The 22,787-nt window shown below is 43.9% G+C and overlaps 1 protein-coding gene and 1 long non-coding RNA gene across 2 annotated transcripts in view; one reads left to right on the top strand and one right to left on the bottom strand.

The window, feature by feature from the left end:
* Positions 1–8,394, top strand: part of BRINP1 (BMP/retinoic acid inducible neural specific 1) — an 87,592-nt gene extending 79,198 nt beyond the window's left edge. The window contains exons 7-8 of the mRNA XM_021414066.1: positions 2,318–2,540; positions 7,159–8,394. Of these exons, the coding sequence (XP_021269741.1) occupies positions 2,318–2,540; positions 7,159–8,299 (1,364 nt within the window). The 3' untranslated portion in view covers positions 8,300–8,394. The remainder of the gene's footprint in view (positions 1–2,317; positions 2,541–7,158) is intronic.
* Positions 8,446–14,656, bottom strand: LOC110406927. The gene is made up of 3 exons (XR_002443639.1): positions 14,309–14,656; positions 11,408–11,561; positions 8,446–9,143 (listed from the first exon to the last, which is right to left on the bottom strand). It is a non-coding gene; the product is annotated as an uncharacterized LOC110406927 (long non-coding RNA).

The raw sequence follows: 22,787 nt of genomic DNA, 5'->3' as shown, positions 1-22,787 counted from the left end.
AAGGTACCAGGAGCAATCAGCATGGTCAACAGAAGCAATTATACATGATGATAGTTTCAGAGGACCACTGCGCGGGAGAGAATCATTTTTGGGGAGGAGAAGGGCACCAAAAGCAGCATTACTGATGGATTGAAAAGCTGAGAGATGATTAAAAAAGCATCTCCCAGTTATCTTTTGGGGAAGAAAGAAGAGCAGATATCCTGTGGATCATGATAGTGCAATGGTGATAATTATTTTTATTAGGTGCTCAGTTTCACTGTGTGACAAGAAAGACATGATCATCCATTTACCATCTCTATAATGATCCCACCAACTAATGCACAGATATTCTTTGTTAAGCAGTTAAGAATGATTTGCAGATTGTTAAATAATAGGAAAACTGTTATGCAAATATATATAGTCATAGGAATTCACGTATACGAGCTTTGTACAATAGGCTCTAAATTATCTGCTTTGATAATTCTATGTAATTCTATGGATTATTTCTTCTTTTTAGAGGATGTCTGCCTTTTCAAGCTTTCTTTTTTTGCTTTTCTTTTATTTTTTTTTTCCTCTTTCTGAAAATGAGATTAAGATAAAATGTTTAAATAATAAAGAAAGAAGATAATACTGATAACTTTCTGGAAAAGAGAGCTGTGTTTTTCACGGAATGCATTATGGGTTGGGATGGGAGTTTGATCCAACTTGTCACTAGAAGCAAGATTATCTCTAGCCCTAAATCAGGTCAGCTGTGGTTTTGTCCACCAGTCTAAAATGGGAGACTCTTCGTCATCTCTGGGCAGCCTGTTCCAGAGCTGCAGTATGTCCAAGTGAAGTTTTCCAGCAAGTCACTTGAACTTCCCAAGCTGCAGATTGTGTCTGTTACTCCTAGTTATATCATCTGTCTCTAATAAGAAGACCTTTTCTCCTTCATGTTTGTAACTATCTTCTGAGAAGTGTCATTAGATTGCCCCTTGGCTTCTGCTTCACCAGATTAAAGGAGAAGTGCAGATCCCTGCACCTGACCTGGCAGGACCTGTGCTCAGGCCCTGGACCACCGCTGTAGCACTCAGCTGTGCCCTCTCTGGTTTCTCAACACCCATTTTTAATTGGGTGTTCCTAAAACTGGATGTGCAGCCTCAGCAGTGCCAAGCAATAGGGAATATTTACTTCCCCTCATCTACTGGATTTAGCCCCATATGCAGTTTGCCGTAAGGGCAGAGAGAACAACATGGTGTGGACCCACCTTCAGCACGGTGCTCACCACAAACCTGGGACTGTCCCAGCTGTTGTTGGCTGTTTCCAAGCTTGTGCTGATGTTGGGGCTGTTCTGCCCTAGCGCAGAGCTTTGTGCTTCTCTTTATTGCACTTTACAAGGTTTGTGTTGGCCCACTCCTCGAGTTTCTCCAGGTCCCGGTGTGCCAAACAGTTTTCTGGTAACAAAAAAAAATGGGTTATTTTCAACCGAGGATGTTGGAACCATCTGTCTCTTCCACATGAAGATGTCCCAGCCTGGCAATCAGCGTCTAAGCAAACTATTCTTCTTGATTTGGAAAAAAAGGGATGGTCATAAACAGAAAAAGGATCAGATTTTGTGTTCTGTGATGGGAGAAAAAAAAAAAAAAAAACAATACCCAGATCTAACATAAAGTTTTTTTATTATTATTACCAAGCAAAATCAAACAGAAATAAAATGATCACAAAATAACATTTAACAACATCTTTTTGGATCGGTTAGATTTTTTCCTTTGGCTAAAACTGATACATTTCTTCTGACTTTAGCCCTGCGAAGTATTTTGTTTTGTTTTCACTGTTGCATAAACTGACTCAGTTAACTTAAATGAAGAAAAAGAAGTGTCTTAAAAAAAAAAAAATGAGAATGCAGGGCATTTTAGTACAACTCAAACCGTTCCATCGGGGATTTTCTTAAGCTTTTTTTCCCCTCTTTTTTCCTAATGACACAGCCAAAGCGATTTGACTTCCAGCAACAAATGGCATTTTAGGAGCATCTGAAAAACAATTGAAATGAGCGCTCTAGCTGAGGGTGATTACAGCTCCCTGCTTTTTGTTCACAGTCCCCAGACTATACCCCCGTGCTGCAGGGAACGTGCTGTTGTCTTTCTCCACCGTGTACACATAAACTGTATTATTTCATGGGTTTCACTTCTCATACAGTAGCAGCAATGAAGTAGTGGGTTTCTTGGGGCAGAATAACAGCCCAGTGGGTTAACGGCCAACAGCTCCCCTTGGCAGAGCGCTTAGCACCCCGCACATGAAACTCCTTGTAACTTCATTATAGTCCTATCGTTCTATTTCTCCACATTCCTCTGTGTTCCAGATGAGTTCAAATCCTTCATGAAAAGGCTACCTAGCAACCACTTCCTGACCATTGCGAGCATCCACCAGCACTGGGGGAACGACTGGGACTTGCAGAACCGCTACAAGCTGCTGCAGAGCTCCTTGGAAGCCCAGCGCCAGAAGATCCAGCGCACTGCCCGCAAACTCTTCGGCCTCAGTGTCCGGTGTCGGCACAACCCCAACCACCAGCTGCCTAGAGAAAGGTAACCTTCGTCCTTCATGGGGATGGGTGCAGTGCAGTGGGGCAGGGCTTGGTGACCTAAACCCTGCAGCCAAAGCGATTTGATAGAGGTTGTGCTGACATGGAGGTTTGGTGGAAAACTTGGCAACCAGCATTGACCAGAAGCCCTGTGATGTTACTACACGTGGAGAGGGCAGATTTTCCATTACGGCAACAATAACTATTGATATCCAATAGTCACCTCCCGCTGGCTCTTCTCAGCCTTGCCCTCTGGCCAAGTTTGTTTGCTTCCCAACACTTTTGGAGAACTGCATCTGTGGATTTTTATTAAACATTGCTTGCTGTTTATTTCCACGTTTTCTGGAGTGAAGTAACACTGAAAATCTTGGATAAAAAAAAAGGGTCCAAGTGCCATTTTCTTCCATGCATCTCTGGAAGAAGTCAGGCCAGGTTAGCATTTGTAGAACTGGGTTTTAGCTACTTTATTGCATATATATTCAAACTCAAGAGAAAATGAGCTGATTTTTGTGTCCTATTATCATCCTGCCCGCTGGCTGCTAAGCATGCTAAGTTTTCATTTCACGGTGGTGCAGCTCAGGAAACTCTTCCGGGGCTTCAGGTCTCTTTAATTAACTGAGAATTTTCATGTCTCTGGACAAAGACTCAATGGTGTTACCAGGGATGAGGAGAAGTATCTATTAAGTGTTCATGAAAAGAAGTCTTTAGAGAACTTCCTGGAGTTGGCCCATCCTGCCAATTGGCCCCATTGCTACAAACAAGCCAATGGGTGGAGGAGTCACAAGCAAGTCCAGGCTTTATTTTGAGTTGTGCCACAACAGCAGCGAGCAGAGATCCACGCTGCTCCAAGCATTCAGCTAAATATGTCTTTAGCATTTCTCTTCTATTTTAAAAAGTCAGCCAGGCAGAAAGGGAGCCTCCAACTTGTATTATAGAATCTGGGGAAAGGACAAAATGGATGATGGCAGCTGGGTTTTTTAACTGACTGATGTGCTTGATTTGTTTAAGTCAACACCACCAGGCATATTATCATTTCTTTTCTAATTTGTCATTCTGCATTTGTAGCGAGTCAGGGGAGGGGCTCAGTAGACAGCTCTGTGGTGGAAGAGGTATGCATTCCATTGCTCTTTTCACACTGCTTGGAAATACTCTAATTTTCTAATGGTTACCGTGCAGAACAACAGAAGCTTATCGAGCATGCCAGTGGCTTTGAAAGGATGGAAAGATTCTACTAAGAGCAAGCCTCTCTCTCTCTTTAATACACATAATAATAAGCCTACATTATATATTCAAAAGCAACGTAAAAAAAGAAATAGGACTGCTGTCGATTGCCCTCGGGGAAAGGAAGGGGTGGTGTTTCCAGGGAAAGAAAGATTAGGGATTTTTGCAATTAAGATGATTTTTCCATGACCTTTTATAACAGATAAAAATGGAAATATAAATATCTGTATTTGCTGATATTTTACTTAAAAGCACCTCTTTGCAGCCAAGTTGGTTGGTTTAAAAAAGAAACCAATCCCCAGTTGTTAAAACTTCAATATTGAATGAGCACCTATGGTTGTATCTTAAAATTCTGGATGTAAAATATAAATAACACCCAAAGGAGGGGGCTGATACGTGTTCTGGGCTCCAGCCATATTGTCATTAGTTAAGAATACATCTCCCAGCTGCTGAGAATGAAAACAGCGATGTGTACCTCACCACTCCATACAGAAAGCCCAAAGGCATCTCCACAGCAGCTAGTGCTGCTGGAGCAGCGAAAGGTGAGTTTGCAAAGGAGAACATGTTAAATTCCTACCTTTGTTCTTCCAATTGAAGAAAAAAAAAAGAACAAAAAGAACAAAAAAGAAAAAAGAACCTGTTCTACTGGATGGTGGTTGGGTTTTTTTGTGTGTTTTGTTGTTGTTCCTGTGTGATAGGCTTTGAATGGTGAAACCAGACCGCCTGGCTCCTAGTTCCCAGCATTGCCTGGTGATTGCATAACGCCAGTGAGCAACTGCAAGAAACCATTGCAACTTAATGCTCGCAGTTCTGCCTAGATGTTATTATTTTCATTTTAGTTCAGCGCATCAGATATTAAAGTTGAACGTAAAATTGCTTTCCAGCCACCTTTGTAGACACGGTTTTCTTTTTTATTAATTTCAAATGCTCTAGTACTTTATATTTAAATGGGCAGAGGTAGCAAACATTAAGCAAAATAACTCTTGCAATGATATTAAGGGAGAGAAAGAGAAATTGATGACAGCTTAATGAAAGCGAAAATAATAAAAATAAAAGTCAATGGCGACTCTGCTACTGGCTCTCAGCTCTTAAACAGTGGCTCTTTTCAGCTTCCCTCTGTCTTCTCTTGGTTACATTCACATGAGCCTGAGCCATCAAGGGCAGTATTTTAAGAAGCTGCCTCCCATCAGCCCAAGGGCTCTGACTGGTCCTGTGTATATTCTTATCCTGTCCAAGCTGGAAGATAAAATGGGGTAATTTCACCGCTTTTCCTCTCCCTCACTCTATCACGCTTCCCATTGTCATGTTTGTAGCCAGTGCCCAGCTCTGCCCTGGATTCTGCATTTTCATTTAATTACGTCCTTTATTGCTGCCATCAGCAGATGGTGGGTAGTTCTTTTCTTCGCTTTTGTCCTACTTGTGTCTTTGCTGAGCGCTAAGACATGCGCGCACACAAAACACTTCCTTCTGCAGATCTCCTTCCATCTTTCCTCCACTAAGTTGATCTGAGGAACAGGAAAATTGCTAGTTTCAATTGCAAAATATCAGCCGAAACTCCTTTGTTGTTTTGCTCTACCAACAGCTGGTAAAAGATAAGGAAGGAAGGATAGCTCTTTTTTTTTTTTTCTTCTTTTTTCCTTTTTTTCTTCTTTCCTAGGACAGAACACACCAGCTGGATAGGATGTGGACATCTTACTCCAATTTTTATAGCATCCGTTCCGTACAGCTCATGTCTCAAGAACTCAGTGGCATTATTGACACACAAAACCTGTGTCGTAAAGCTTCAAACCTGCACTGCTCCAAGCAGAGCTGTCCAAGAAGGCAGGAAATGTCTTGGGCTCTTTTTCTAGGGACAAAGCTTTTCCATTGGCCGGAGAGCTCCTGCTAGCTCTGAGCATAGGAAGGTGACCCTGGCGGCCCTGTACCACAGGAGGAACATGAAAATTGCCCCTTCCTCCACTCAAGGCTTCAGATTTTTTGTGATAATTCACTTCTTTTTTTTCCCCTCACTGTTTTTTTCTCAGTGTTCTTTGTGCTTCTTTTCTTTCCTGCCATTCCTCTGTCTTTCAGATATTGCTTTGTTTCAGTTTTCACCTTTCTCCCTCCCTAAGCCTTCTGCATTTCTCGCCTATTTTTCCTTTTACCTGCACATTTTCCCCTCTTTTTCCCTTTCTACTTCTGCTCCTCGATTATTTCTTTCCTTCCAGCGCTTTCCTCTGTTTTACACTCTCATCCCTCCTCTCACTCCCTCCCCCTAATCATCTTGCTGTTCTTTGCTGCTGTATCATTTAATGCCTTCTTTGATACAGCCTACAGCTTAATGATTATTCGGAGGTCAGGCGATGCAGGTGCCATGAATTTCACTAATCCAGCTCTGAGAGCCTCTGTCCATAATCACTCCTCCTGTTCTACAGGGACTGAATCCTAATTTGTCATTAGCCAGTCCTCTCACTGCAGTGCTACCAAGAACTTTTTGCCCAGAAGAGACAATGAAGTATTCATTAGCTGGGGGGAAGGCGGAGGGGAGGGAGCTGGACGAGGCTGAACAAGGCGTTCTGGAGGCTGCAGAGAAAGGAGTTGCTGTGCTGAGATTTCCCAGAGAGGGGGGGGAAGAAGGGGCAGCGAGGCAGCTTTGCAGGGCGGTCATACGAAAAGCAAACGTGGGTTCTGGTGTCATTCATTAGGAGCCAATGCAGGGCTGCGGGACACAGAGGTGAGGGTTTTCATGGAGCAGTGATGGGAGTGGTGGGACCTGGGAATGGGTAAGCGTGGCTGGAGGAGAGGCTGTAAGAGGAGATTAATTAGCAGCAGATTTTTTAAAGGAGAAGCTGTTCAAGCAGCTTGGTCTCTGTGCACCCTGACTTGCATGTTCTTTTTGGCTGGTTTTTGCACTCTGCACCATGAGCAGAGGTTACTATTGGCTTTGCCTCATCCCATTACAGAATCTGTTTTTGGGGAGCGGAGGGAATCGCCTGTGATATGGAGATGGGCGGCTGCCTCCTGCCAGTCTAAGAGTTATGCTGCAATACCTGATAACACTTCAGCCTCTGGCACTGCTTTATCAGCTCTGTTCCCATGGTTGAACTTTCTCACCACTACGCTGATGGGAGCATTGTCAGGAGGCTGAGCCAGTCTCAGCTCTTAGAGCAGTGTGAAGAGAGAGCCCTCAGATGATCAGTGCTAACTTATGGCTATTTCTTAGAGGGCTTTTGTTCTCTGTGGGAGAAATAAACACCAGATGTAAGATTTAGCCTAGAAGTAGCCTGGAATAGTTCCCAAATGCTGTAGCAGGGCATCAGTGCTCTGTGAGCTCTGCTATGCACTATGACCATAGAAAGATGCCAACACCAAAGATGCTGTGAGGTTCTATGATGCTAATCCTCTCTTCTTCCTACCTGCAGGACAATACAGGAATGGCTTACCCGGGTCCAGTCCCTACTCTACTGCAATGAGAATGGGTTTTGGGGCACTTTTTTGGAAAGCCAGCGGAGCTGTGTTTGCCATGGTGGCACGAGCTTGTGCCAGCGTCCCATCCCTTGCATCATTGGGGGCAACAACAGCTGTGCCATGTGCAGCCTTGCCAACATCTCTCTCTGTGGCTCGTGCAACAAGGGCTATAAGCTTTATCGGGGCCGGTGTGAGCCTCAGAACGTAGACTCAGAGCGGAGCGAGCAGTTCATCAGCTTCGAGACAGACTTGGACTTCCAGGACCTAGAGCTGAAGTACCTGCTGCAGAAAATGGACTCTCGCCTGTACGTGCATACCACCTTCATCAGCAACGAGATCCGCCTGGACACCTTCTTTGACCCCAGGTGGCGCAAACGCATGTCCCTCACCTTGAAGAGCAACAAGAACAGGATGGACTTCATCCACATGGTGATTGGGATCTCCATGCGCATCTGCCAGATGCGCAACAGCAGCCTGGACCCTATGTTCTTTGTCTATGTCAACCCGTTCAGCGGGAGTCACTCCGAGGGCTGGAACATGCCCTTCGGGGAGTATGGCTACCCACGCTGGGAGAAAATCCGCCTCCAAAACAGCCAGTGCTACAACTGGACCCTGCTACTGGGCAACCGGTGGAAAACCTTTTTCGAGACCGTCCACATCTACCTACGCAGCCGGACGCGGCTGCCCTCCCTGCTGCGAAACGAGACGGGCCAAGGGCCCGTGGACCTTTCTGACCCCAGCAAGCGCCAGTTCTACATCAAGATCTCGGACGTGCAGGTGTACGGCTACAGCCTGCGCTTCAACGCTGACCTTCTGCGCAGCGCCGTGCAGCAGGTCAACCAGTCGTACACGCAAGGCGGGCAGTTCTATTCTTCCTCCTCCGTCATGCTCTTGCTGCTGGATATTCGGGACCGAATCAATAGACTGGCACCTCCTGTGGCCCCGGGGAAGCCCCAGCTGGATCTATTCTCTTGTATGCTCAAGCACCGCCTGAAGCTCACCAACAGTGAGATCATCCGTGTGAACCACGCTCTAGACCTGTACAACACCGAGATCCTCAAACAGTCGGACCAGATGACGGCCAAACTCTGCTAACCCGGACTTTTCAGTGGGACACATTGGTGACTGATCCTTTTGCTGTAAAAAAAATAAAAGAGAAAAAAAAAAAAAGAGGAAAGAAAAAAAGCAAGTAAAAAGAAAGAAAGAAAAGGGGGAAAAAAGTAAAGAAGGGGGAAAAACAAAATTTGTAAAATGTAATTAATATACAAAAGAGAAAAAAAAGAGGAAATTCTCCATTTGTTGAAAACTAAACCCGTTCTAGCAGCTGTATAAAACTGTCAGGCATGTTTGTTATTTCTATAATCCGTCATAAAAGAGTAACACCTTACTCTCTCTTGACCTTGGAGGTGTTGCTTGCTAGTCCTCAGGGGCAGCAGGGTAAATAAATAAAGGGAGGATCTGAGAGAGGGGCAAATTTCTGTAATGAACTGTAAAGATTTCTGCTATGCAGGTGCCAAGACAAAGAGACAAAAAAAATCAAAGCAAACAAACAAAAAAGAGTTATATGTAAATGTAAAAGAACTGCCATTATTCCTAGTGGGAGTAAATGGTTAAAGATAAAAGATATTTCTCCTGTTGAGATTTATGCCAGCTTTATGTTGAGTTATTCACCCAGCCCGTGCTGAGCTTTGCTGAAGGACAGAAGGTGATGGCAGTCCTTTGAGAGTAAAGCAAGTGCCTCATCGGGGAGAAGACACAGCAGGTGGAAGGGTGGATGCAGATCTGAGGTGGCTTCACTTTGGCATTTTCACCTTGGAAGACTTCTCACCAGAGGTAGTGTCAGCTCTTGCTGAAGAGAGGGACGTGTCAGGTCTCCTTTCGTTCCATTCCATGCCTGGCAGCAGGTGCTGTTGTCTTCAGTGAGGCCAAAGCTCAACCCCTGTAAAATTTCCCAAGTCACTGCTCTTTAAGGTGTCTCAACATCCAAAAATTGAGAAAGTCAAAATTATATTTCACCTTGGAAAACCTAGAGTTCAAGGCAAACCTGAGTTGGGTTTTAACCTATGTTCTGGGATGTCTAATTACACTGGGAAACCTTCACCATGGCAAAAACCCAAAGCACAGCGTAAGAAAATGTATTTCCAAGGATGCTGAGGGGTATACAAGTTATTTTAGTTCTTTGGGGAAGGAAAAATCCTTTATATTTCCTTATGATTCCATAGCAATGAAGAATACCCTTCTTTCACAGATTCTTTGTCCACAAAACAAACAAACAAACAAAACCAAACAGAAAACAGATGAGAAAAATTTTATTACAGTGTGTCCAGAACTCACTAAAGTCTGGTCTCACTTTACCAGGATAAAGACAGATTTAAAAGGGTTGAGTTACCAGACAGGCAAAAAACCTGAAATAACTAAAAGTGGTGTAAAATTTTGCAGTGTGTGTGCATGTGTGTTTGGATATATATTTTTAAAATATAGGGAAGAACATATGAATCAGCTGAGCTGGTGATAAAGCCTGAACAAGATGGGAGGAGAGTAGCGGGTTATTTCTCTTAATTTCACTATTTTTAGTTAAAATTCTTTGTCAGAACTGCGAGTGATGGACAGTCCTGCCCTGTTAGAAGGAACCAACAAAACTCTCATCCTATCGACTTCTAGAGCTGGAGGAGTGTCCTGTGGAAAAGCAGGGCTGAGCTGGAGGCCTCGACCCGATGCCCAAGATTCAGATCTGGCTCGAGACTTAACATGGTGGTTCAGTCAAGTTCCAAATTATACAGGTTCTGACCTTATTTGTAGATTCTTAGAATAACATCAGCTCTTCTGGAAGGAACTAAATGCATTGTGGTGTTACTCATACCACTCCAGGGACTTAGACAATTAAGTTCGGCTTCAGGTTTTGTTCAGTTTGAGAGGTTTTGGTTGATGCAAATCAAAGCTGAGAAGGAGTTAGATACCTTGAGGAAAATAAACATTCACTGAAATCTCCTGCGGAACTAATGATTGAGGGCATACAAGAAACTATCTGTCTAGTTAGTAAGAAAACAAAAAATAGAATCCTAGTCATAAAAGAACACATCAGTCCTTGTCTGACCACCAAAAGGAGGGGATATGCATGAGCCTGAAGATCTGAGTGAATCAAAGAAAGATGTTTCTAGGGACCTTCATCCATTTCAGCTGGTAGTAACTTGTGACTTTGTGTTTTCCCTAACACACACTGAGATCTCTTTCTGTCTTTACTGATCAGTCCCTGCAAGAGATTGCAAAGTTGCCTTCTTCTTAATTTGCTCATTTGTTTGTTGGTTGGGTTTTTTGTGGGTTTTTTTTTTTTTTTTTGGTCTTTGCATAGCAGAGTTTCATGCTTATAGATGAGCCATTCAAATGTTTCTTTAAAGCTGTGACATTTCCATGTCAGTTTTCCAAGGAGGGAAAATTCATTGGCAATGGTATGCATGGAAGCTAGTTTTAAGCAAATAGTGAAGAGTATTCATGGGAAATGAATGTCAAATTAGTAATTATGAGTGAAAATAATGTTCCTGACAGTTTCATCCATCCAAGCAGGGAATAGAAATATACTGTTTAATTTACATGTATGACCTGAGGAGCTGACACTGAAAAAGAACTATAGTTATTACTCTAAAAATACTGACTACTGCTTATGAGCAACCTATAGCCTGAGATGCAGTCTGCATTCAATGATGGGATCTGTTCGTGGCTGGGAATAGTGAATGTGCTCACATAAAGTGAAATTAATTCGATAAATTGCTTTCCTAAGAGATAAGTATCCAGCTCTACTGACTAGCAGACAGAGAAGTTGCAATTAAATCTCAGATCTCGTGGGTAGCTAACAACACATGAGCTAAATCTTGCCCAGTGTTCGTGGGACTGTTAGAGATCAAATTGATTGCTCTCATGTATTTCTAATGATGCCTGGGGATGATCGGCCCCAATTATACTGTGCTTCAACAAGGAGGGCAACACCAGGAACTTTAAACAAGACATTGGGAGCCAAGAGAACTTTAAATCACTGCTGTCCAGACAAGACCAAAGCAATGGTAGGCAGCAGAGGGGTTGGAGATGCATTGCCTGACATGGACAGCGTTTCCACCATGGCTGGGAGTAATGAAGCTGGAGTGCTGAAAATCAGAGTAGGAATATGGAAGGAAGTTTAGCACAGATACACCGTCAGCACAGGAAGCTTACCTTGTGAGTTCCTGGTCTGGTGATACACCACCGAAGTGTAATGGCACATCAGAACAGTGATGTGGAGCTTCTGTGCAGTAAAGCTGTTGCAGCATGGCTGGATGACATTCGAAGGTGGAATGAAGATGAAATGCCACGGATCAATTCTCTTGTCCTTCAGGGTAGAGGAAAATGTAGTTATCCAGCAACTGAGACAATGCTTTGAGCTCAAAATGTATGTCAGAGAAAAAAAGGAAAAGCAAAGCCAAATAACATGATAACTGTGTCTTGGGCCAGGCTGTCCTCTGCTTCTGATGACAGAAACAGATGTCTGGGGCCAGTTTACATAAGTGATAAAATTTTCACTCCCTACCTTTCAAACGTGAAGTGTCCATAGTACCTCAAACAGGGCACACAGTCTGCTCCCACTGTTCAGTCCCATAAGCCCTTACCTGAGAAGGACCTATGACTACCAGGTCCAGAAACAGATTTCACAGATTTGTTTTTGGATGTTTGATCCTCAAGCAATGCTAGCATCTCCTATACTTCTGGCTGTGATAAGAGACAGTAGCTCAGATCACTCCAGAGAGACCACACCAGTGCTGTAGTGGTATTAATGGGCTTTTGAGGGAGCCATGTCCAAGTCCTCCCCTTGTCCAGAAAAATATTTTACCAGGCAATGTAAGATTGGAGGGTAATTAATAGAGGAGAATTAGATTGCACTCTGAGAGTACTTTCACCTATAACATGAGGATCACTAAGCAGCATGGCTGGTAGGCATTGTTATTTGGTACAATGTTAAAAAGGGATCCTCAGACTTTTAGATGTGGGTAACCATTGTCTGACTGTGTAAGAATGGAACTCAACTCCCTTCTCCAATACAAGAGGGAGATAGGGAGATGGACACCCCAACTAATACAGGGGTGGTCCTACTGACTCATGGCAGATGCTTGTTCCCTGCTGCAGTTAGGGATTCTGTGAAAGCTGGAGATTCCAAAATAATCAGAGAAAGACAGAAAGAAAAGCCAGACAGCAGATGTGTCCTAAAGGCTAAGAATGGCAAAGACCAGCAGGTAGAGCAGACTCTACCTACTTTTAACCCCCAAATGCAGAAGACTTTTGGGATCAGTTGCTTCAAGTCACATGAGAGAATGGACTAGGAGCTTATTTAGAAAAGTGCTTTTTAAAAGTTATTCAAATTTAGAGTTCCCAGCCGATGTGGCAGAAAGCAAAGGACGTCAGCAAATCTTATTAATATGCTGATGCTACAGCTTCAGAAGTGTACAGAATGCCCATTTGGATCAGGGCTAAGAGCACAGCATGGAGTTGCTATGGAGACGTGGGGAGGCCATTAATTAGCTCTCACATGAAATCATCAAGAAGAGTCCGGACCACAGAAGCTCTGCCCTCCTTGGAAGCCAAGGGCACGGCCCTGCTGACCCCCAGCCTCCCCTCTGCAGCTCCAGCAGCAGTGTCCTGCAGCAGACATGTCCTGCAAGCATCAGAGGTAGGTGCACAAGGAGTAAGGGGAAGGTGATGATAAGGGTAAACAAAAGATGGATGTTGTTCCCTCTCTTATTTTCCTCCTCTCAGAAAGCCTGTTTGCTGTTGCAGAAAAGAACACAAGAGATGTGCTGCTTTTGGGGCCAATGGGACTCATGACCGTGACCTCAAAAAAATCAGGGCTGGCCACAAGGCTCTGATAAGCTCAGCTAGAGGGGTCAGTGTCTGCCTGGGTGAGCTGCACCCGAGAACGCCAATGGTTCTTGGTGCTATCCTGCTCCTCTGAGCAATTTCTGGCCATGCAAACCAGCGTTTCCCTTCCCCTAAGGGAAACACGGGCAAAGAAGGGAGGTTTGTTGGCCACGTGCCCAGCCTCCCCAGAGAGCCAGATCCACCTCCAGCCCAGGCTGTGCGTGCATGTTCCCGTGACAGCTGTGACGGACTTCAGCTGCCATGCACAGGATGTTCTTTTTAGCCCACTTGCTAAAACACCACTCAGGAGGACATTTGGCAGATGGCATCTCCTGCACTAGAGCACACTGCAAGATCCCCAGCCTGACTGCTCAGCTCTCAGCGCTGAGTGGCAACCCAGACTGTGCACTCCAGGCTCCAGCTAAAGCACTTTCCTCAATCTTGTTGAAAGGAAAAAAGGCACAAGGTTCATGTGCTGCAAGTTCTTGTCTGAAAGCAGAGACAGAGGAAGTGGAGATAGCAGCTGGGTGTCAGGGGAGAGGCACGAGGGAGACAAGACAGGAGATACTGCATACGGAGGTCATGAACAAGACATTTCCACATTCCTTCCAGCCTGGAGGGTTTGAAATGGACCTGCTGGACCCAGACAGATCATGGTCCGTGTACAAGACCCTTTCTCAAAACGAGGTATCAACTAACAGTCCCTCCCATCTTCTCTGCACTTCTGCACTTTCTTCCAGTAATCTTTCTTTTTTTCTAAGCCTAAAACTAACTCTGAGTGTCATCAGGATTATTAATCTTCTGTACATTAAATAAATCTGAAAAACAATGAGGACTAAAAGCTCTATAAGAAAACTTGTTAGAAATTTCAGCTCCCTCTCTTGAATTTCCAGCTCGTGACTTTTCCTGATGTGAGATGGGTGCTTGGTCCACTGTTCAAGCAAAGATGATTTTCCTTTTTTTGTAACAAGAAAAACACAACTCAGTGCAATCTGTGCTCCCAGGATGCACAAAACAAACCTCACATTCAAAATTGCCAATAGCAATCCTGACCACCAGAAACAGCTTCGTGCCATTAAATACATCTCCATGGGGCTCGCTGATCCAACCACACCACTCTGTGCCCTCTTATTAGTGGCGAGTGGTAGAACAGTGTGACCACTGGGTGGTTCCCATTGCCCTCCAGTGCTTGCTTTCCTCAGAACACAGGCAGGAAAGATAACTGACCTTGTGGAGAGACCTAGAAAAAACAGGCCATGGGTCTGTCCCCAAGAGAGCTCCAAAAGGTATTATTGCTGGAAAAAATTACCACTGCAGCAGAGCCTGCGGAGGAGAAGGATCTGGTTAGGTGACCCTGAAGAGATACAGTCAGGCACAAAAGAAATTGGATTACTGACCTCACTGAGCAGGGAGGACTCTCTTACTCCCCAAACCAATCCTGTTGCTGACCCTTCCCTCTTATCAGTGTTGGCTCAGTAATGACCACCACCAGCCCGTTAGCTTTGTATGTAAAACACACCGTGTAAGTCCAGCTCAAAATAATATAATGCTGTGGAAAAATTCAAACAAATGTAACTGAACAAAGAAACAAAATGAAACAGGAAAATCACAAGGACGCCTTCTATTAGGGAAGCTTTTGCCAGTGAAACATTGCTGCGAGATGTGTTGGGTGTTGCCAGCACCACAGCCCTCAGTAGAAAATGGTCAACTGAATTATTTTGACTGAACTTCTAAAAGAAGCCTAAAAAAACCCAAGATAATTCGAAATTCAATATTTCTGATGGAAATAGGAGCTAAACGTACATGGTACTTTTCGATTACCTGAGCTACACCTGGTTGCGAATACCTGTCATTGATCTCGTCTAGAACATAGACTTGTCTAAATGGGAAAAAGGAGTTCAGCCTTGGTGGTTTTGCAGAGTGCTCAGAGTCTCTTTGAATAGGGTGTGCCAGTGGGATCTGAAGTCATGAGTTCTCAAAGATGCTGCCAGGAGCAGAGCAAAGAGCACCTGGTGCTGCTAGATTCAAGGAAGTCAAGAGACTTGACATCATGAAACCAGAAACACAGCATGTACATACCATTTCTACACACATGCATATATTTCATTATTTTTTAGTCTCAGCCATTGCACTGTATCAACAGGAGGAGAGACATCAGGACAGGAGGTGTTATTCCAGATATGCTTTTATTTTCCCTGGCAGTTCTGCTGTCTGAGGGCCCCACTCTCACAGGCATTGATAGTGACCTTGAGAAAGATATACAGTGATGTGCTACCATGACGTGGATTTAGTTTCAGTCTTGAGACATCCCAAATGCTCAGGTCAAGCCTGAAAGCACTGCCTTTGCCTGATTTTGGTGCAAAGAGAAGCCAGTAACAGAAATGTTCTAGAGGCGAAACAATCCTTGTTTCAGCCTGTTTTCTGGGGCAGGCTTCTTGACAATGTGCAGCATGTCTCTCTAAGTTGGGTTGTGGTGTAATTTAGGACTGAATCTTGTTCTGCAATGTGATGACAGGATCAGATTATACAAATGTCACGCAGCTAACAGCTGAGATCTGGTTTTCAAGCTTCCCTAAGACACTTAGACTCAGGGTTCTGTTAAGTTTCATTCCAGAGTGAGAAAACAAAACCTGGATATTGTCTGAGTTGGGATTAGGCACTAGTTCTGATCTTGCTGTGTTTTCACAAACTACTTGATGAAGTGAGTTTGCTCGTGACTTACTCCTGGATATTTGGCAACCATCTCCATGCTTTCAGTCTCTCTTGATATGAAAATCTAATCATGTTCACTGCTCAAAATCAACTCTGGTGAAGACTAATGCAAAAGGCTCAGCCTAAGCAAGCAGCTTGCTCAGGAAATGTAGATAAGAAGCCCTTGCGGTTTGCTTTGAAAGTCAATAGACTTGGGTTTAGAAGGATTAGTGAGGGGCTCAGTCCTGTGTGGTGCTGAGCACTGTGGATCGCAATACTCAGTGTGCGTGTGTGAAAGTCAAAAAGACTGCTCAAAACCACGAGTTAAGATCATGACGATGTATTTTGCTGGCTCAGATCCATAGCTCTCAATAACTGGTAATGGGTGTTGAGTTCTAGAGGAATCCCAGACCTCAGGGATATAAAGGCCTGGGAGCTCTGAGATCCCAAAGCAACTTGCTAGCCTGAATTGCTTCTTTAATTTCAGTGCCTGGGTTGGGTTCAGTCATCCAAGGCAGTGGGCATTAGACTGATATGAACTTTTACATCACACCCAGAGCAGCCAGTGAAGAGCACAGCAAGTATCCAAATGGACACAAATTGCATCACTTCTTAATGAGAATTAATATCTCAGGAGTGGCACTGGGGGACCTCAGTCATGCACCAAGACACCAGAGCGGATGGCATTTTACTGAGACATAACAAAAAGGAGACCTTGTTTCAAGAAGTGTCTCCGGAGTGCACCAATTAAGAAGAAAACACATGTGACACCAACTGAAGTTCCCAATCATTTTTCAAGGGTCAGTCTCACAGAGGCAGACCTGTCTGTCATCTGTTTCTTAGAGTATTTGTTTGCTGCTCCCTCTTCCCAGGAAACGTTGAACAGAAATGATTGCTTTTGTCTTTCTGCATCTCTTCTCATTTGCAAAGTGCTTTTTTTTACTACTTTGATATTCCTCATGGGGTGAGCATTGTTTTTTTTTTTCAGGCCAATATTACTTGTGCATTCATTATAGGCTCCAGTTAATGAAAATAAATACAAAAAAATAGGAAAATTAAAAATTAAAAAAAGCCAACTAGGCAACAGGGGCATGAGAAAGTTGTTCTTCATAAAGTGCTCATTTCAGATGAGAACAAAGGCAGAACAGACACTGAAACAGCTGGATAGGATCACACAGTGGCATAGCAAAGAAGAAAATAGGGGTCTGAGTGCTCTGGTCATACCCACCCCACGTCAGCACCCTTCAAAGTCTGCACCTACAGAGGAGTCAATTGGGAGATATAGGGTTTGTTGCCAGGGTGGAGGGAGCTAAGTAGCCAAAACCATGTATCTACAGTCTGCCTTCTTTAGTTATCAGCAGTAAAATAGGCCAAGTTTTTCTGAATTATCAGGTACTGGCCAGAGGCAAGGTATTAAACTTCAAGATACACAGTTGCTCTAATGGACCTAGCATATCCTAACTTTCTGAGCTCACCTGTAAAACAATAATGTCCTTTTCCTCTTCATTGTGCATCACACATCAGTCTGGTTGCTCATTAACAGCTTTGACCTGAATCTGTCACTTTACAACAAACTCCTGTAGGATTCCAGGTTTACTGCCATATAAGTGTGTTATTATACATGGAAGGCTGCAATAAGCTGATTAAAAAACCCACTTTTTTTTTGAAGACTTAATATGTACTTTTCTGACATCAGATAAGTACAAAATAAACCTGAAACTTCACCCAAAATACATTATGCAAAGAAATCTGTTGCTATAAAAGCCACGCAGGGCTCCCTTTGTTGAATCCTCTCTGCATTGCCTTGGCTGCACGAGGAGCTCTGCTTGTGGCAACTGTCAATTTTTTTTACGTGCCTTGAGTCAAACCATCCTTTCTATGATTCAGTTGGTACAAGACAGCTTTCCTCCTTAGAAATGCAGCTTTCTGGAGAAGTATTTGTGTGCTGTGGAGGAAAGTTCTAAAGCTAAATGAAAAGCACTGTGGAAGCGTAGGGCGAGAGGCAACATCCCACCCCATTCTACTTCAGCTTGGGAATCTCAGGACAGCCTTCTTGAAGGGGAACTGCGTTAAATGATTGAAAGAGGTAATTCCAGCGAGGGCTTCTCTGCTGGATTTTGATTACTTCATGCCAGATGAGACAGAACTGGCCAAATGCTAAAATGGAAGTGAAGTGTTTCAATAATTTCCCATAAAAAATGTCAACAAAAAAAATACATTTTGCTGAATTTGCTTTTCTTTAAGAGAAAACTGTTCAGCTGGGGAAAAAAACCCTTGGTCAGCTCCATCAGCAGAGTTGGCTGTGGGAAGTGAGGATCATCACATCTAGGCTAATGGGGTGTGAAAAGTTGGCCTTGCTGGGTACACGCAGACCTCTCTTACTGCTCCTGAGAGACCTCAGGAGCTGCTGGGAGGAACGATTGATCCCTGATTGCTCCGTCTCCTGTCTACACAGCTATTATCATAGAATGTTTTGGGTTGGAAGGGACCATTAAGATCATCTAGTTCCAACCCCTTTCTATAGGCAGGGACACCTCCCACTTGACCAGGTTGCTCACAGCCCCATCCAGCCCGGCCTTGAATGCTTCCAGGGTGGGAGCATCCACAACCTCTCTGGGCAACCTGTTCCAGTGTCTCACCACATGTACTGGTGCAGATCAGGCTGGGCTGTGTGAAGCTCATGGGTTTGCTCCATGTGTTTGTCCCACACACCAGTCTTCTGGCCAGTCTGCCAACACCGTTGCCCATCACATTCCCCATGGCTGAGACTGAAGTCATCACACAGCACCTGGCGTCAGAGATAGCAAGCCAACAAAAAAATCATCATAATAATAAAAGAACAAGAATCAATGTATCTAAGAAAAAAATTGTTTAATTTCATACAAACCATAAGGTGTACATACATTCTGTGACTTCCCAGTGTTGTAGCCCATAGGTGGCTCACCACAGATAATGTGGGACATATAGCAAGAGTTCATGGTTGTGATATGAGGAAGTAAAGTCTGTTGTGATAGTGGTGAAGAGCTGTCCTGGATAGAGAACTGAAGTTACTACACCAGTGGACATCTACAATAGACCTATGAGCAAAAGATTCTGTAAACTACTCTGGTGTTCAGCTCGCAGGGAATGAGGTGATGGCTCCAAAAGGAGTCAGCTTTCTCATGGGATATGACTTCCCTGGATGCAAGACTTTGGAGCAGAATGGTGGCACATATGGCCAAGCAGAACAGTGCTTTTGAAAAAATAAAAAAGAAAGAATTATGACAATCATCTGCAATATTTTACAGCAGGATTTTACAAGATAGAGCCCAACTTTAAAGGGAGAGATGGTATTTTGAGTGTTACATCTAAGCCATTGATAGTGGCAGGGTTTTGCAGTGTATGCCATACAATCAGGGAACAAAAGCCCCAGCTATCTCTATTAATCAAAGCCCATCTTTTCAATCATTTATTGGGTTTTTCCTCTTGTTGCAATCATGGACCAGCACAAGCTGAATTACAGTGTTCTTTATTAACTGGCACGGCTTGCTCCACCTTAATTAGTGCAGACCAGTGGAGCTAGGGTGAATGAGGTGAACATTAGATGCAATTTTATCATTGATGTTGAAAAGACAACCAGACCTCAACTTTTCTCTCTGTAAGTGCATGCCTTCCTTTTGTGAGATGATCAATAGCACTTCCACTGGAGGAGGTGGGCAAAGCACCTTTCAGAACTGATAATTGTGCAGGATCCAAATCTTTTCTAATAAAATCTTTCAAAACCTTGACAAAATTTCTACTAAAGGCCAGCTTTCCTAGGAGACCTATAATTATTGAGAGCAAAAGAGAAAAGAAATTAGAGTTACCAACCGGGTTCAGATAAATAGGACCAACTCAAACAAGCGATCTGAAAGACAGGGATATGGAAAATAAGCAAGTGGAAAAAAACATAATCATAATAATAAAAGAACAAGGATCAATATCTCTAAGAGGAAAAAACATTTAATTTTATACAAACCATAAGGTGTACACACATTCTGTGATTTCCCAGAGGTCTCCTGGATGATTCTTTTTTCTTGTAAAACTTGCATCTTTGCACACCGCATCCCCCACTCCTATTTCACAGATACAAAATGTACAGTCAGACCACAGGACATCCCAAGAGATTGATTCCCTTGCTGCTGCTCTTCTTCTTTTTTCATCTTTGAAAGTCAAATATTTATCATTTGGCATCTCCCATGTTTTGCTCTGATCCTTGAAAGAAAAAAATCCCCTCTCATTGCCCTCACTTGGGAAAACCACAGCGGCAAAACAGCGCTGTCTTCAATGGAGTGGCCAGGGAGGATGCAGCAAGACATTCAGCTTAAGGTTGCAGATAATGCAAGATAGGAAAATGCCTCTCAAGCAGCTGTTTCTCCCAAATGGCGGCAATACATCAATGTACTGAATTTCTCAAGAGCCTGGTGTCTGGGAGGGAATACACTCTGACACCTTCCCATGCTTTTGGAAACATCTGCTAAATTCACAGCATTATGGCAGAGTGTGATTTATGCTGAATCACTTTAAGGATTCGGCCCCTTCTAAGAAGGCTGGAGATCAAATATTGTTCTCTGCACACTCAGGTCGGCGCATCCCATGGTCTTGTCTATGACATCCCTGAAGAATGTTTGTGGGAGGCAAGTTCTAAGTTTATCCCCATCTAAAGGCGTTTGCCTTCCCCTAAATTTGACAAAGAAAAATGAAGGTGCTGGTCCTGCCTCCCTGCTGACAAAGTGCGATGCCAAAAATTGGTGAAACCGCTTGGGGTAGTGAGCAAAAAGGTCAAAAGTGAAAATAAAACCCTAGTGACGTCTCTCCCTCCCACCACAAATGCACACACAACTCCTGGAGGAAGGAGCCCTTTTCCCACCTGCCCGTGGAAGTTCAACTTCTTGTCTCTTCTACTTAGCATGGAGGTGAGAGGAGAGCAGTCAAAATAAAAGGATGGACCACCAGCCAAAGAAGGGGGAAAGTGCCCACATAGCAAGAACTGAAAACTTCCTCAAATGTCCATACGAGAGCCAGATCATTGAGGCAAGCCCAGGGAAGGCAGTAAGGACAGGAGGGGGGTGAAAAGGGGAAAAAAAAGTCATTACACTGAAATCTCATTTGAAATAAGCAGGGGAACATGGGTCTGTGCCAGCTGCAGCTCCCATTACTGCTGCTGTGTGAGTGGTGCTCATCATCTGCGTAGTTCAGGGAGCTTTCTGGTGATTGCTCTAAAAATACCTTATCTGCTACGGTTAAAAATAATTTCCACCTTTCTATTTATTGACCTCCCTCTTTACCTGCGTGACCTCCCATCCCCAAACATCTCTCAAGTACTTAAAAATAACAATCTTTTTTCCTTCCCAGCCTAATTTGATTAGTTCACATAACTGGGTGCATGTGGAAAACAAGGGCCTACGAGAGGAGCTTTGTGTTTGCTACTCAGCATGGCACTCCACCTCATCCCTTCTCAGAGGACTGAGCCCAGCTCCTTGCACACTGTCCTCTGGAAGAGCCTGCCCTACAGTTGCTGCCCAGTGTAGCTGGGACAGTGTCTTCTCAGACATGGCTTAATTGCCACCTCTTATGGATTGAAGTGGGACAGCAATAGGAAGCAACCTTGAAGTCGCTGAAGAAAATGAGCCCCAAAGCACAGCCATTTCATACTCACCTGTCTCTTTAAGCCACCATATATTTGTATTTTAAACATTAGCTTACTTAAAGGAGAATGTGCCTGTGGCAGTCTGCAGGGTAGGCATGGAAGGACCAGGCTCTGGGCAACCTGGTGGAGCTGCAGGTGTCCCTGCTCATTGCAGGGAGTTGGACCAGATGGCCTTTAAGGGTCCTTTCAAACCGAAACAATTCCATAATTTTGATTTTATGATGTGCAGGATATCTGTCCTGGTTTGATTTGGAAGATTTAGAATTAGACCATTCAACCTTTGCAGGAGACAGGGTATTATTTAGCAAACAATACTAAGAAACGCGGGAGGGAAAAACATCAAGCAGAATAGATACAGATGCACTTCATTTAATTTAGTACTTTCATGCTCCTCACTTTGTGATTGGGGACACAGAGAACAGCAGCCACTCGGTGCTGCAAGCACAGCTTTTTACAAGGGCTTTGCAGTACCTTTAGCTCTATTAACACTTGCTGTATTCTACTCCCAGGCTTAATTATTCATCTTATACCCAAAAGTGTAGCTATGATTAAACTGAAGAGCAGTTAGGCATTTTCAAATGGAAGTGACGCTGCAGCACTGGAAAGAGGTTTCTTTCAAGGGTACAAGCTTGTTCCTCTCGCCCTGCCCACATCTCCTCTCCACTGAGCCTTGCCTCTGTGTTCCTCTGCTGCTCAGCCTTTAAAGCAGTGCTCCTGGTTTCCCTCTCCCCCCTCTCACGTTTACATGCTTTAGCTCTCTTGTGCCATTACCTTTCCCCTCTGTTGATTTGCCTCTGCAACTGAATTCTCTCTATCGCTCTTCTCTGCAGGCTTGGATGAAAGCCCGTTGAAGACAACTGGAATTTTCTTACTGACTTCTGGAAGATACTGTTGAAAGCGGGAAACACTAAGGATAACACAACTTAGCTGCAGCTTTCCGCCTGGGGTTTGGTGATGGGCTAAGTGACTTCAACTTATCCTCCCAATAGGCTTTAGTTTCTCTGACTCTATGAAACTTGAGAAATCCATCTCAGCACCATTTTGAAGGACAAAGATCTGCTGATCCCAGGAGGAAGCACAAAATGGCCCTTTGAAAGGGTCATCTACTGAGGAGTAAACTTTCTTACATACGTAGCTCTGAGTTTTGAAAGTAGCTCAGGGCAAATTTGGGTAACGGTGAAGCTGGTTGATTTCTGCCAAAAAGTTTGGCTTTTAGTTGAAGCTAGTCATTTAAGCCATAGAAAGTGAGGCTGTTGCCTTCGAAGGATGAATCATGCCACCCACTTTAGGCACTGCATGTTGGAAGAGGTGACTCACCCTCTGGAGATGCCTCCCTTTCTCTCCACA

This window comes from Numida meleagris, chromosome 16, assembly GCF_002078875.1.
Source record: "Numida meleagris isolate 19003 breed g44 Domestic line chromosome 16, NumMel1.0, whole genome shotgun sequence".
Lineage (NCBI taxonomy): Eukaryota > Metazoa > Chordata > Aves > Galliformes > Numididae > Numida > Numida meleagris.
This window is presented reverse-complemented; position numbering and strand designations above follow the sequence as displayed.